The sequence below is a fragment of the Nannospalax galili genome, unplaced genomic scaffold (assembly GCF_000622305.1).
Source record: "Nannospalax galili isolate Female #2095 unplaced genomic scaffold, S.galili_v1.0 scaffold215, whole genome shotgun sequence".
NCBI classification, from domain to species: domain Eukaryota; kingdom Metazoa; phylum Chordata; class Mammalia; order Rodentia; family Spalacidae; genus Nannospalax; species Nannospalax galili.
In genome coordinates this window covers 2013778-2026915 of record NW_008338533.1, presented here as the reverse complement: position 1 = coordinate 2026915, position 13138 = coordinate 2013778, and the positions used below count along the sequence as shown (strand labels likewise).

At 47.9% G+C, this 13138-nt stretch overlaps 2 protein-coding genes across 4 annotated transcripts in view; one reads left to right on the top strand and one right to left on the bottom strand.

Annotated features, from left to right (window-relative positions):
* Rarb (retinoic acid receptor beta) overlaps positions 1 to 9954 on the top strand; it is a 460578-nt gene extending 450624 nt beyond the window's left edge. For all 3 annotated transcript variants that reach the window (XM_008833143.3, XM_008833144.3, XM_008833145.3), the window contains 4 exons: positions 3161 to 3337; positions 5803 to 6007; positions 6792 to 6950; positions 8641 to 9954. In XM_008833143.3, the coding sequence (XP_008831365.1) occupies positions 3161 to 3337; positions 5803 to 6007; positions 6792 to 6950; positions 8641 to 8837 (738 nt within the window). In that variant the 3' untranslated portion in view covers positions 8838 to 9954. The remainder of the gene's footprint in view (positions 1 to 3160; positions 3338 to 5802; positions 6008 to 6791; positions 6951 to 8640) is intronic.
* Positions 9955 to 10007: 53 nt separating this feature from the next.
* Positions 10008 to 13138, bottom strand: part of Top2b (DNA topoisomerase II beta) — a 64317-nt gene continuing 61186 nt past the window's right edge. Inside the window, exons 34-36 of the mRNA XM_008833142.1 lie at positions 11883 to 12008; positions 11282 to 11376; positions 10008 to 10485 (exon numbers count right to left, since the gene is read on the bottom strand). Coding sequence (XP_008831364.1) covers positions 10318 to 10485; positions 11282 to 11376; positions 11883 to 12008 — 389 coding nt within the window. The 3' untranslated portion in view covers positions 10008 to 10317. The remainder of the gene's footprint in view (positions 10486 to 11281; positions 11377 to 11882; positions 12009 to 13138) is intronic.

Genomic DNA, 13138 nt, shown 5'->3' with positions numbered 1-13138 from the left:
CCTGCCCCCCTTCCCCTCACATCCTCACCTGCCCCCCTTCCCCTCACATCCTCACTTGCTTCCCTTCCCCCCCTCACATCCTCACCTGCCCCCCTTCCCCTCACATCCTCACCTGCTCCCCAGCATCCTCCCACCTCCCCAGCATTCCCTGAAGCCACCTTCATCACCGGTCCCAACAGGCCAGCGTGCTACACCTGCCGCAGCTGGAAGGTAATATAGAAGCCACTTCAAGCCTCATGCCTATGAATCCAGCAACCAGGATAATAAAACATGGGGTTATTTTGTGTTTTATTAACTGCCTATTGCCTTCCGTTTGCATAATCGTGAGCTGGATTGACAGGCTGTTACTGGGGCTGTGCGCTGTTTTAATAGAAGGAGCTGATGGCCCCCCTCCCACTCCCGCATGATGGAGCGGACTTATCCAAAGCTGATGAAGATTTCCTTCACACTGGCTGCGTCCAGCAATGTCGTTTTTTCCAGATGGATACTCCATTGTAAAGTGATTTCCCACCAAGCTCGCCTCTGTCCCTCTCTTCTGTGGTATCTTCCTATGAACCGGATAAACTGCCTATTAAATTTAATTACAGCCCGGATGGCCACACGACTTGATCTTGCATCCCCCAAGTTCACTGTGTTCCATGAAGGTCCTTGAGGAAGGCATAGAATGAATCTGCAGGATGTGTGCCTGCTTCTGCGGGATGCTATGGGAGCCGGGATAGCCACCACACTTCAGCAGCTTTTCTGGACTCCCTTCTGCAGAACCCCCCCCCCCCTCTGGATTCCTGCAGATGTTAGAAGCCAAGCCTGATTGACTTGAGGACTAATCTTAACCAAACCTATTGGCTTGCAATGCAGAATTCCCCTTATGGAGATAGGGGCATTTGTCAGAGGGCCCCACACAGCCTTGGGGAACCTGGTCTCTCCTTGGATAGCTTAGTCCTACCTTAGGAGACATGGAATTCCAGGGCTCATAAAGAGCTCTAGGTCACTGCCAGAAGAAACAGAGCCACTACCACAGAATGACGGTCATCCTGGGACGGCTCAGACGAGCAAAGACGGATGAACATGCTAGTCACCAACTCGCTTTCACTGGGCCCTGGTATGAGCTCATTGCATCATCCATGTTGTAGGCAGCAATCATGAAGCAAGGAGACGGGCTGCATGTGGATGAAGAGGTGGCCCACAGATTGGAGGCAAGCACTGTCATCAGGCTCAGGACAGGACAATGCTGGGCGGTGGGCAGCCTCCCAGAGAGCCAGAGAAGCTGCAAGAGAAAAGTGGATTTGAGCAAAGACTTGAGGGGCGCATCATGCAGAGGAGGGTGATCCAGGAGGCCAACAGCCAGCTCAAAGGCCCAAGGCCTGGCTGGCCATGCCTCACCTTCAAGGTAGAGGAAGGGACCTGGGGGCGCGCACATCCTCTCCTCACATCAGAAGGACTTTTAGCCTCAGGAAATGAGGGCGGTTAGGAAGGTAAGGAAGATAGCAGATAGAGATGAGACCTGGTGACAGTGTGTCACCTCTGGTGACAGTGGTGGAGGCTCTGTGTCTGGGACACTTGGGTCATGAGTACCGTGGGTGAGACCTCTACAGCTCTGGGAACCGGAGGGTCCAAGCTCCTTGTATGGCACATTTTGTGTCACTTTTCGACTCTGGCTGTTTCTTTTTTTTAAATGTGTATGGCTGTGTCGCCTGCATGTGTCTAAGTACACACATGTTGTGCAATGCCCAAGGAGGTCAGAAAAGGGTGTCAGATCCCCTAAAACTGGAGTTACACACTGTTGTTATCCACAATATGGGTGATGGGAACTGAACCCGGGTCCTCTGCAAGAGCAGTCAGTGCTCTTACCTGCTGTTTACCTGCTCTTACCTGCTGTTTTTTGTTTTAATATTTTTTTTATTTTTATGTGTGCGTATTGTGTATTGCCTGCATGTAGATAAGTGCACCCATGTCATGCAATGCCTGCAGAGGTCAGAAGAGGCTGTCAGATCCCTTGGAACTGGAGTTTCAGACAGTTATTAGCGGCCATGTGGGTGCTGGGATTCGAACCCGGGTCTTCTGCAAGAACATTCAGTGTTCTTAACTGCTGAGCCATCTCTCCAGCCCTGACCCTGTCACCAACTCACTTTCACTGGGCCCAGGCTCCCAGGGTCTTACCCTTCACCATCCCAGTGTATGTTCTGAGGTTGCAGTATACGGCAATGCCACCATTAAATTCAGCGAGAATCTCAAACACCTTCACTCCTCAAACTTTAGCTTTCTCTGTGTGTCAGAATCCCTCCAGTTGGTTTGTTTGAAATGGAACTGGGAGTTCTACACCTCAGTCAACAAAAGCTTCATCAATATCTTTGTTTCTGAGCTAAGTTCCTGGAGTAGCTCTGCATCTTTTTCTTTTTTTTTTTAAGATGGGGCTTGATTTGTGACAAGAGTATGCAGGTGTAGACCATTCCCATCACTCTAGAAAGGTGCACCTGTGACAGCCCCCCCACCCCGACCCAGGAAGTCGCTGCCCTGCCCGCCATTGCTGCATGCTGCGTTTTCCAGGATGCGCTGGGGTGGGGTGGTCTTGCACACAGAGTTTTATGTCTGCCTTCCTCACTCGAGTGGAGAGCTCACTGTTGCTTTCAGTGTCTGTCCTTCCTGCTGATGGCACCTCCTGTTCACTGCATAGCCGTTTCCCCAAGGTGTCAACCCCCCTTTACATTGAAACACTGGGGTGAGTCACTGTCAGTCTGTAAGTTCCCCTCCATCGCCGTCCCCACAGTGTCTTGGGGGCTCTTTGGTTTTACTTGGTGTCTGGGTTCAGAATGCTTGGGATGGTGCTTACCATGTTTCCACATATCAGCGTAGATCCTTGTTTGACTTGAGTTTGATTGGGCCAGGCTGGAGCCCAATGGTGTTTTCCCTCAGGACACCCAGGGTGCAGCAGGCAGCAGAAAGCAGCGGTGATCCATGTCAGAGCTGTCAAACAGTAGGTCTGCCTTTGTCAGCGGACAAGTGCAGAGAAACCTGCCTTCGTCTGCTCCACGAGTGTCTAGTGACTGAAAGCTTGTGCAGTTTGAAAGCAGGAGTCTGAGGTCCGGTGGAGAAGCTGAGTACGAGGGTTCACAGAAAAGCACACTGTTCCCACCCCTGAAGGCGTTTTCTCTCTGTCTCTCAGAATTCCAGTGCTGACCACAGGGTCCGACTGGACCTGGGCCTCTGGGACAAATTCAGCGAGCTGGCCACCAAGTGCATTATTAAGATCGTGGAGTTCGCCAAGCGTTTGCCGGGCTTCACCAGCCTGACCATCGCAGACCAAATCACCCTGCTCAAGGCCGCCTGCTTGGACATCCTGGTAGGAACCTTTCAGGACTCTAGGAGGGCGCATGGGGGAGGGGAAGACAGGAAAAGAGGAGGGAGTTGGAGGCTTCCAGAAGCTTCTGAGGAGACTCTGTTTCTCAGTCTTACCTTCTTGAAGAGTCTTGCCCCTTCTTGGAGTTTTACTGGATTGACAAAAGCTCAGAGGACTCTGAAGTTGGACAAAATCCTCCTCCTGTCCCTCTCCAGTGTGGCAGCCCACCATGTGATCATGGGAGAGGCCCCTCATGACCCTTTGAGGCCTTGTTCCTGGCCTCCCGTACACTCAATTCTAGACCAAACAGGCCAGGCATTACAAAGACACCTTCCTCCTTCTGTTCCTGCTCCCTGTCCCCTGCCGCGGAGCCTCTTGGGACATTGCAGCCGGCCCCTGGCACAGCCCTGTGGATGCTGAAAGAGCATTAGTTTTCCCTAAGTAGAAGGCACAGGAGCTCCTGGTCCAGGCCCTGCCCAGATCTTGCATAGCCTCCACCTGTGGTCCAGGAACCTTTCCCTTTTGTCTTAACATGGCCACTAAGTCTGGGCCAGGCTGCTGCAACCTCCTTTGCTCTCACAACTCTGGAGGCTGAGAGCCCAGGGTCAGCCAATCACGGAGGTTGGTTCTTGGGTCAAACATGACTGCCCCCCTGCCCCCTGCCGCCTCACTGGCTTTATCTCTGTCAGGGCACTAATCCCTTCTTGGAGCTCCATCTTCGTGACCTGTCAAAGCCCAGTCTCCCCAGAGGTCCACCACCTAATATTGTCACTTGGGATTGGAGCTCCAACATGTGGGGTATGGGTGCAGCCTCGGGTCCACAGCAGCCCTGTGGCTCTATCCACAGCTGTGAGAAGGGAAATTCCTGACCCTAACTCTACCACAACTTCCAAACCTCCAGAGGGAAAGGCCAGGTCCTGTACTGAAGCATAGGACTTGGGATATGGGGTTCAGGGGCTTTAAAGTCAGGAGCCTGTGCCCCTCTGAGGTCCACTCCACACACAGCCTTGTAACTAGAAGGCAGGCTGTTGTGCTCACACCCATTCTCTTCCTGATGCCATGAAGGTGGACACATTCAGGAGGCCAGCCCCAGTCAAATCATGTCAGGAACACGTTACCCTCCTCCAACCCTGGTTAGACAGTGCCCAGAGGCTTTAACTTCTGCTCAGCAGCAAAGAGGCATCTGCAGCAGGAACAGAGTCCAGATGTGTACTCGGAGGAGGCGCCATGCAGTACAGAGGATACGGCCCTTGCTGGGGAAGTTCTGGGGACTGCAGAGGGAGAACTGGAGACAGGAAGCCCACAGGAAGGTGTATGAGTGGAGGGTGAGGAACACAGGTCCCAGGCAGCACGTCTGGCAAGCACTAGGCAGAGCCAGACTCCTGGAGCAGAGAACCTGCCTGTACGTCCAGATAGGTTGCAAGTGCCCTCTTCTCCAGGACTCTGCCCTCAAATGCCTCCTGATTCCTGACACCCTGATAGCTCTGTTCCTGTGTGTCTGTGGCTTAGGCCAGACATCGTGGGAGAGTGCCTTGCTTGGGTTTGAGTCAGATTCAGTTACACGTTATCTGGGACAGTGAGAAAAGCACGTGGCCCGAGACTTGGGGCTCTCGTCTGTAAATAATAGGACTTTGGTTTGGAAGACTGAACCTAGGTACGTGCAGCCCTCGGTATACACTAAGCACTTAATAAGGGGCTGTTGGTTACTTTCCTTTTTGCTGTGACCATATGCCTGACAAGAGGCAACTTAAGGGAGAGTTTATGTTGGTTCATGATTTGAGGGTACAGTCTGTCATGAAAAGGAAGTCACGGCAACAGGAACAAGGCCACTGGTCACATGTCCACAGTCAGGAAATGGCAGCACTCGGGTGACTTCCATTTTTCCACGTTTATTCAGACAGAAGCCCTGGTCTGTGGATAGTGCCACATTCAGGGTGCGTCTTCCCTTGTCAGTGAAGCCCTTCTGGAAATACCCTCACAGACGGTCCATGGTGATTCTAAATCCCATCACGTTGATAGGAAGACGAGGTAGGCATCGCAGCTGGCAGGGATCACCCTTATTTTTTCTTGGTAGACTGTTAACTCTTGAAAACAGAATCGTGTTTGTCTACTTACCACTGACACTGCATCACTTTTAATACAAAGTTTTCTCTCAGAACTTCTTGTGCCCTGTTTATTCCCTAAGTGAGTTCAACTCTGCTCTTTGTCACCTGTGAACTTCTAATGAAATGGCTGGAGAAACCATCAACATTTCACAGTAAGACAGACTGCTCCACGTGAGGCCTAAGCGCCTGTTTTACTGTTATTTCCTGGTACATCTGTGGTTGCTGTCAGGACAGGCTGGCAGAGAGGACCCATCAAATGCGTACACACACACGCACATAGAGACATACACACACACACATGCGCGCGCGCACACACACACACACACACGCACACATGTATATGTATATTTTTTTTCTTTTCAGATTCTCAGAATTTGCACCAGGTATACCCCAGAACAAGACACCATGACCTTTTCTGATGGCCTTACCCTAAATCGAACCCAGATGCACAATGCCGGCTTTGGTCCTCTGACCGACCTCGTGTTCACCTTTGCCAACCAGCTCCTGCCTTTGGAAATGGATGACACAGAAACAGGTCTCCTCAGTGCCATCTGCCTGATCTGCGGAGGTACCGACCCCTAGGAGCCCTCACTGGACCCCACAAAGTGGTGTACAGGTCATGGGACAGCCCCGGCTCCACACTGGCACCTCCTTTACCGGGGAAAGTGTGCAGATAGACCTGCGTGCCCAGGCTGGTTGTGCTATTCCCTGTTGTAAACTGAGTGATGCTGTTTGAAATTCTTCTGCTCTGAAAGAAATGCCAAAATGTTGTTCCTTTCTCCTGTGGCAAACAAGAACTTTCATAATGACAGGATCATACTGGTTTACACCGAAGGTCATGTTAATGACCCAGTTCAGGAGTGTGTTACTTGTTTTAAAAATAAAGTAGTTAGAATTCAAGTCACTGCTGGGCTCCCCACCATGCTTGTAAACTGGAGTAAGCACGCTTGCTTCTTGGTAATGGCCCTGGCTGGCTCACCAGAGGCCAGACCTCCAGTGCTTCCAAAGTAATGGCTCTAATAAAGGGGCAGATCCAGGGGCTTTTACAGTCAGCCTGCCCAAGGTGCTTTCATTCAGTTCAACACTGACACCACCTGGTCACACAAGGTAATTCCTACGCTCAGATAAAAGGAAGTGTGCATTAGCTGTGCTTCAGACCAATCAGGGGGACAGCTATCTTCAAGGATCACTGCTCAAAGCAACTGCATTTATTCTGGTTAGCGTACTCGGAATCACCAACTAAATAAGGCCATCACAGAGGACCGAGGGGAGGGAGGGAGGGAGCAGTCCTCCAGCCTGGGAACCCTGTCAATCTTGATGCCATATGCTGACTGCTTTCTCCTGTGACCCAGACCGCCAGGACCTTGAGGAGCCCACAAAAGTGGATAAGCTGCAAGAACCGTTACTGGAAGCACTCAAGATTTATATTAGAAAACGACGGCCTAGCAAGCCCCACATGTTCCCAAAGATCTTAATGAAAATCACAGATCTCCGCAGCATCAGTGCAAAAGGTATGTCTCCCGAGTAGAGCGGGTGGAGCCTTGCTGGCTGCTGCTTTTGAAATTCCAGGTTTTAATCCAAGGTGTTTCGCAGCTGCGTTTTTTAAAGTTGGAACTCCTATCTCACAGACAACAAAAGCAGCTTAAAGCACACACAGGAGGAGCCACAGCTCTCCCCTAAGCACCTCTCAGGTCTCTTGGGTTCTTGTCTCGGGCACAGGATCAGCAGAAGCAGAAGCAGACACCAGCACACAGTGATCTTAAGACATCAGATTTTAAAGTGGGGTGGCAAGTTAAAAAGACATGTCTTCCAGAGTGCACTGTTTAAAATTCTACTACTGTAGGGGGATGTGGAGGTCAGGGGACAACTTTGTAGAATGGTCTACCTTTTTGTGGATTGTGGGATTCTGATTCATATCAGGCTTGTATGGCAGCTCTCTACCCTCTGAGGCATCACAACCACCACCACCACCAACCCCCACCCGCCTTTTATTCTGGCTTTCATAGATCCCTGCCTTCCTGAAGGATTAAATACTCTCGGCCTTGTGATTCTCAGTCTAGGTGCCAACTCAGGCAGTTACAGAAATGCCTAGAGCCATCCCACAGCAATGCAGAGGGCTTTTCTTGAGTAGACATGGCAGCTGTCCCTCCCACCAGCCTGCCCTTCAGTTCCGCTCCTCCCATTAGCAGAGTCGGCCCCAGAGGACCCCAGCAAGCCAAGGCACGAACTCTCCATTTCACAAAGTGACTAAATGCACAGTGAACTTAAGAATCTGTTCTTGCATTCCTTCTATGAGGTGGTCTCCTCAGTGAGACATTTAGTCCAGCCCTGAGCAGGCTGCATAGCCTTAAGAGAAGCAAAAAGACACCTGATGATCTGATCGAATGAGATCTTTCACTTATTAAAAAATCAAGGCTAAGTGAACACTGTCATTCTGCACAGAAAGCTAGGCCAGTGACCTCGGAGGGCTGACAGTGAGCATAGAAATGCCTCCATCTCACAAGTCCAGGGGCTGCTAGCTACACAGTTCTCTAATGCTCAAAATGGGTCACATGTGACTGAGACAGTTTCCCTTCCTATTTACAAGTGTCCATCTAGCCAGCATGTGGTACTACAGACTGGTGTAGGGCCGTGCAGTGCCGGACTGAGTAGCTAAAAACCACACACGGGTGACTTAAGTTGGTCCTCCACTGTGGGAACTGGCATCCATTCACCAGTGGGTTTTCTGATCTTTCATCAGGAACTTTTCTTTGTAAATGGTATTTTCTGAACTGACTGAGGCACTGCAGCTATCAAATTCACATACCTCACAATCAGTTTTTCCTCCAAGTAAAATGTGTTAACGCAGTTCAGACAGCCTCTGGGGTACACTGTTCGTACACATCTTGTATTCCAAACGGGGGCATCAGCATGTGCCTGAGAGCCCTCAGGCAGGCTGCCACACGGATCTTAAGAACCCAGTCTGACTGGGCTCTCACAGCACACCTGACACCTGAGTTTCTGGCAATGAGATGACAGTCCCACTATAAACACCCCTATGTTCGTACCTCTGACAGCTATGGTAATAAAGGGGTTCTTTGCAACAAAGACGCACCACTTATACGATACCCACTCCTTCACAACTCTCGTGAGGAGAGGGTAGATGTCTGTCCCCTGCGTGTAGCCGAGCCCCTGCTGACTGTCTATTCTCTTACGAAAAAGGTGCAGAGCGTGTGATTACCTTGAAAATGGAAATCCCTGGATCGATGCCGCCTCTCATTCAGGAAATGCTGGAGAACTCTGAAGGACACGAACCCCTGACCCCAAGTTCAAGTGGGAACACGGCGGAGCACAGTCCCAGCATCTCGCCCAGCTCAGTGGACAACAGCAGAGTCGGTCAGTCCCCGCTGGTGCAGTAGACACTTCCCAGCCACTGCAGACATTCCCAGACCTTCAGTTCCGGGATTTAAAATGCAAGGAAAACATTTTTACTGCTGCTTAGTTTTCGGACTGAAATGTTAAACTCGAAGGACCAAGACGTTCTATATATCACACTCTATTCCTCACTGTGTAACTTCCTAGAAATACAGAACTTTTCAAATTCTGAAAATCAGCCATTTCATGCAACCAGAAACTAGTTAAGTGCTTCTGTTTTCCTCTGAACAGTCAAGATGCATGGCAAAGGCCCGGCTGAGGCGACTTGGCCCTGGGTAAAGCTCTGGAGACTGTGCGTACAGAAGTCGGCTCTGCCCCCCTGCACTGTATGTCTGGTGCTTTTGTCCGGCACACTTTAACCAAGACACCGAGGTGAGGGACAGACCGCCGTGCGTGTCCACGAGGAAGGGTCAAAAGACAACTGTCTTGCTTTCACGGAGTAATCAAGGCCTCGCAGTAAGGCACTGGCACCTCCGTACAGTACAGGACCAGACACTCTGGACGCGTGTCCTGCTCTGACGCCCTCGAGCCACGCCCTTCCTTCGCGGTGCCCGGTTCGTGTGTCCCACTTTACTGCAGGAGAACTGTCAGGTCACTGCCAGTCCAGCCCAGTGTCATTTGTCCAACTGTTAATGTCACTTTAAAAGTCGTTTATTAATGACAACTACAGAATGAAAAATGCATTTTTGCAGTCATGATAGCCTCCAAGGCACACTGTCCAGTGTTCGTAAGCTTGTGTACCTGTTCACAGGACAATTAGCAGGCGGGTCTGCCCCTGGACTCCAGCAGTCCAGTGTCCTTCGACGCACGCCTAATCCTGGGATTTCCCCAGGTCTCAATGCTGAAGGTATGGGCAGTCGGCCTCTGGCCTTGTTCAATTACTGTGACAGAGCAACAGCTGGCAAAGTGATTGACAGCCTCAAGTGTCGGGTTCTGAGTTCATGTGCGCACTAGGAGTTTGTTCTGATATTAGCAAGTCTGTGCTGTACCGCCCCTGGCTGTTCGTACACTGAGATGGTTGGACAGTGCTTTCTATGTTCATATACTGTTTACCTTTTTCCATGGAGTCTCCTGGCAAAGAATAAATATATTTATTTTAAAGGTGTGTGTGAGCTTTTACTACCTTCATCGTCAGTAAAGAGACCAAGGACAGGGTTCCATTTTTAATGTTTAAATTTCATTTCAAAAAGCAGGTCTGTAGTCTGCAACCAGGACAATTAAAATCTGTGCTAACGCACAGCAGTCTATAACAATTCTACAAGCCAATCAGACAGCACATGACATTTCAATGAGTAAAAAAGAGCATAAAACTGTATGTAAGAACAAAATGTTAAAAGGCCTACCACAGTAATAAAAAACCATCAATTACTTCATCACATTAAAATAAGCCAGATGTACAAAAGTCTGAGACAAGACAAAGGACAACACAAGATATTGTTGAAAATGTTCGTGCTCTTGGGGCACTTAATCAAACATTGCAAAATCGACATCTTCTTCCTCATCAGACTCTGCAAAGTATTTTACTTCTTTCCGAGCCCGACCAGTCCTCGGCAGAGTGGGTGGTTCAGAAGTGAAGTCTGAAGGGAACATGTCTACCTCTGAATCCTGATCAAAAGATGTTTTCTTCGGTTTCTAGACATTAAAAAAAAATTAAAATCCCAATGTTAAGGAAAAATCATATCAAAAACTCATGCTTTTTAAAAGTAGAGTTGACATGCTAACTTAAGATGAATTTTACCAAGATACAGCCTCATCTGTGGATTCTCAAAGACGCTATTACTCAACAAGCATACAGAATATCCACGTTGTCCTATCGGCAAGTACATACTAAGAATTCATGCAGCACTCGGAAGGCAGGTGGAGCTCTGAGATCAAGGCCAGCCTGGTCTACATAGCTAATTCCAGGCCAATTGGGGGCTGCAGGGAGACCCTGTCTCAAACACACACAAATCACAGGAGCAGAAGATCATGCACAATATGTGTAGCACACTATCGCAAACGCTGATGAAATGTACTGAAGAGGCAATGAGTGGACCAGAGAAGGGACTAAACAGGAAAGGACAACATGTAAGCATAACCATCTATGTGTATTTTTAAGTTTTAATCCGAAGAGAAAATAAGGGGTGGAGGGAGATGCACCTGATGTCACTCATCTCCTCAAAAGAGGGTTTCTGGAGAAGGGTTGATTAGGGACATCAGCCAAAACAAATACAAATTAGTCCAAGCTCATAAGCAGCAGTCTAATACCAGTAAATACGACTACGACCGTCAGTGGATGAAATGGAGGGTTCTAATGGGTTGGTTTCTAGCACCCTCTGAGAACATAAATGAGTGCCTTCCTTGACGAGAGATGCAGATTCAGAGCTCTCTAAAGCACTGGCCGCGCACCTGCAGATGGGAGCCACGCTCTGGATGGCCTCTTGCTTACCTTGCTGGTTGTTCTGGACGTTTTTCTGCCGGGATTATAGTCACCTTCATTTTCAGAGCCAGATGCTTTCCTTTTCTTTGCCCCTCGGCCTTTACCTTAAAAAATATAAGACTTTTCCTTCTGAAGGTAAATGCATCGCAAGAAAACAGATGCTCAAATATGACACTTTTTTGGCATAACACTGTAAACTTGCAAAGGCTTCCAACCATATACATCTAGACATCCACAGTCTCTGTGATAATATTCTTAAGTTTCCTCTTAATCTCCCCCACTTCCCTGGGCTATATAATAAGATCCTGCCTCAAGAAAACCAAACCAAAACGAGGAAAAGAGGAAGAGGAAGGAGAAAAGGAACCTCCAGGGGAGTCTCTGCAGGGGTCTTTTAAGCTTATTTCTTGGTATATTTTCTCAATCCTGTCAATATTTTGACCAAACTGCTCTATCTTCCTTGGATTTGACAGGGCTCTGCTGCACACCACCATTACTGCCAAGTGACTCAATTAAAAATGAAATACATACCCCATCTCTAAACTCAGTAAAGCAGCAGAAACAAGCTCTTCCCCATGTGGCCGTGTTTGAGGGTTACGGAAACAGTCCTCACCTTTGGGTGCCGTGGTCTTCTTTGGGATGCCAAATTCAGAGTCTGAGTCCGAGTTCACAGTTTCTACAACTTTCTTCTGCTTGGGAGCTCTCTTGGCCTTCGGGGCTGTATCTGAAGGTGGTTTACCTATTAAGCAAATGTCCTTTTAACTGGTTAATGTAATATTCTTCCCAGCAAACAAGCTGAAGTGAGTTCTGTTACTGCTGCTAAGGAACTGAGTAACCCCAACAAGCCCATAGTATCTTTCTGCTTGGGGCCAACATAAAAGGTAAACGTCACCTCATAGATGACAATGATTTTTATTCAGTTAGACATAATTTGACTTTAGATAATTCAACTGAGGTGTTTTAAGCAAGGGCCATTAAAAGGAATTAAACAGCAACTTTTAAATACAGTATACTCATGAAGAAAGTGTCATTCACAAAGTAATTATAACCCATGTATACCACATGCTGAGTTCTCAGTTTTAAAATGATTTAGTGGGAAAATGCATTTTTATGGGATCCTCAAATACAATAAATGAAACCACTCATTTCCTTCAATCATTAAAATCCAGACTTGGTATTTTTATTTATGTGGCAAGAACCTGTATATAAAATCCTATATAGACAGATGGAAGATGCTTTGTTGTATTTTTATTACTTTTATTTTATGTGTACTAATGTTTTGCCTGCATGTATGTAAGTGCACCACATGTGTGCAATGTCAACAGAGGCCATAAGAGGATGTTGGCTCCTCTGGAACTGGAGTTATGGACAGCTCTTAGCTGTCATGTAGGTGATGGGAATTGAACCTGGGTCCTGTGGAAGGATACCAAGTGTTCTTAACCATTGAACCCTCTCTCCAGCCCCTGTATTTTGTTTTAAAAACAGATCTTGTTTTTAAGTTTCATCTGCAGTTCTAGGAAAACACTAATAATCATTTTTACTTGTAGAATAAAAACTAATTTGGAAGGATATGGGAATGGAGATATTTTCCAAAACAGAAAAAAATGAGAAAGCCTAAGCAAGTGATGAACGTCCATTTAGGTTTGTTATGATATACAAAGGATGAGACAAAAATAATATACACATAACATTAAATTTTTTATGGTCATAGTTTAGTCAACTATTTTAATGAAAACAATATGTGTCTAGTCAAAGTTTATCTAAGAATATTTGGTTTTTAACCCAAACCTTATCTACATAGCACATGATAATTAGAAGTACCAGACTGCTGGAACTAACCTTATTGGATGTTTAACAGCCACAGTTTGA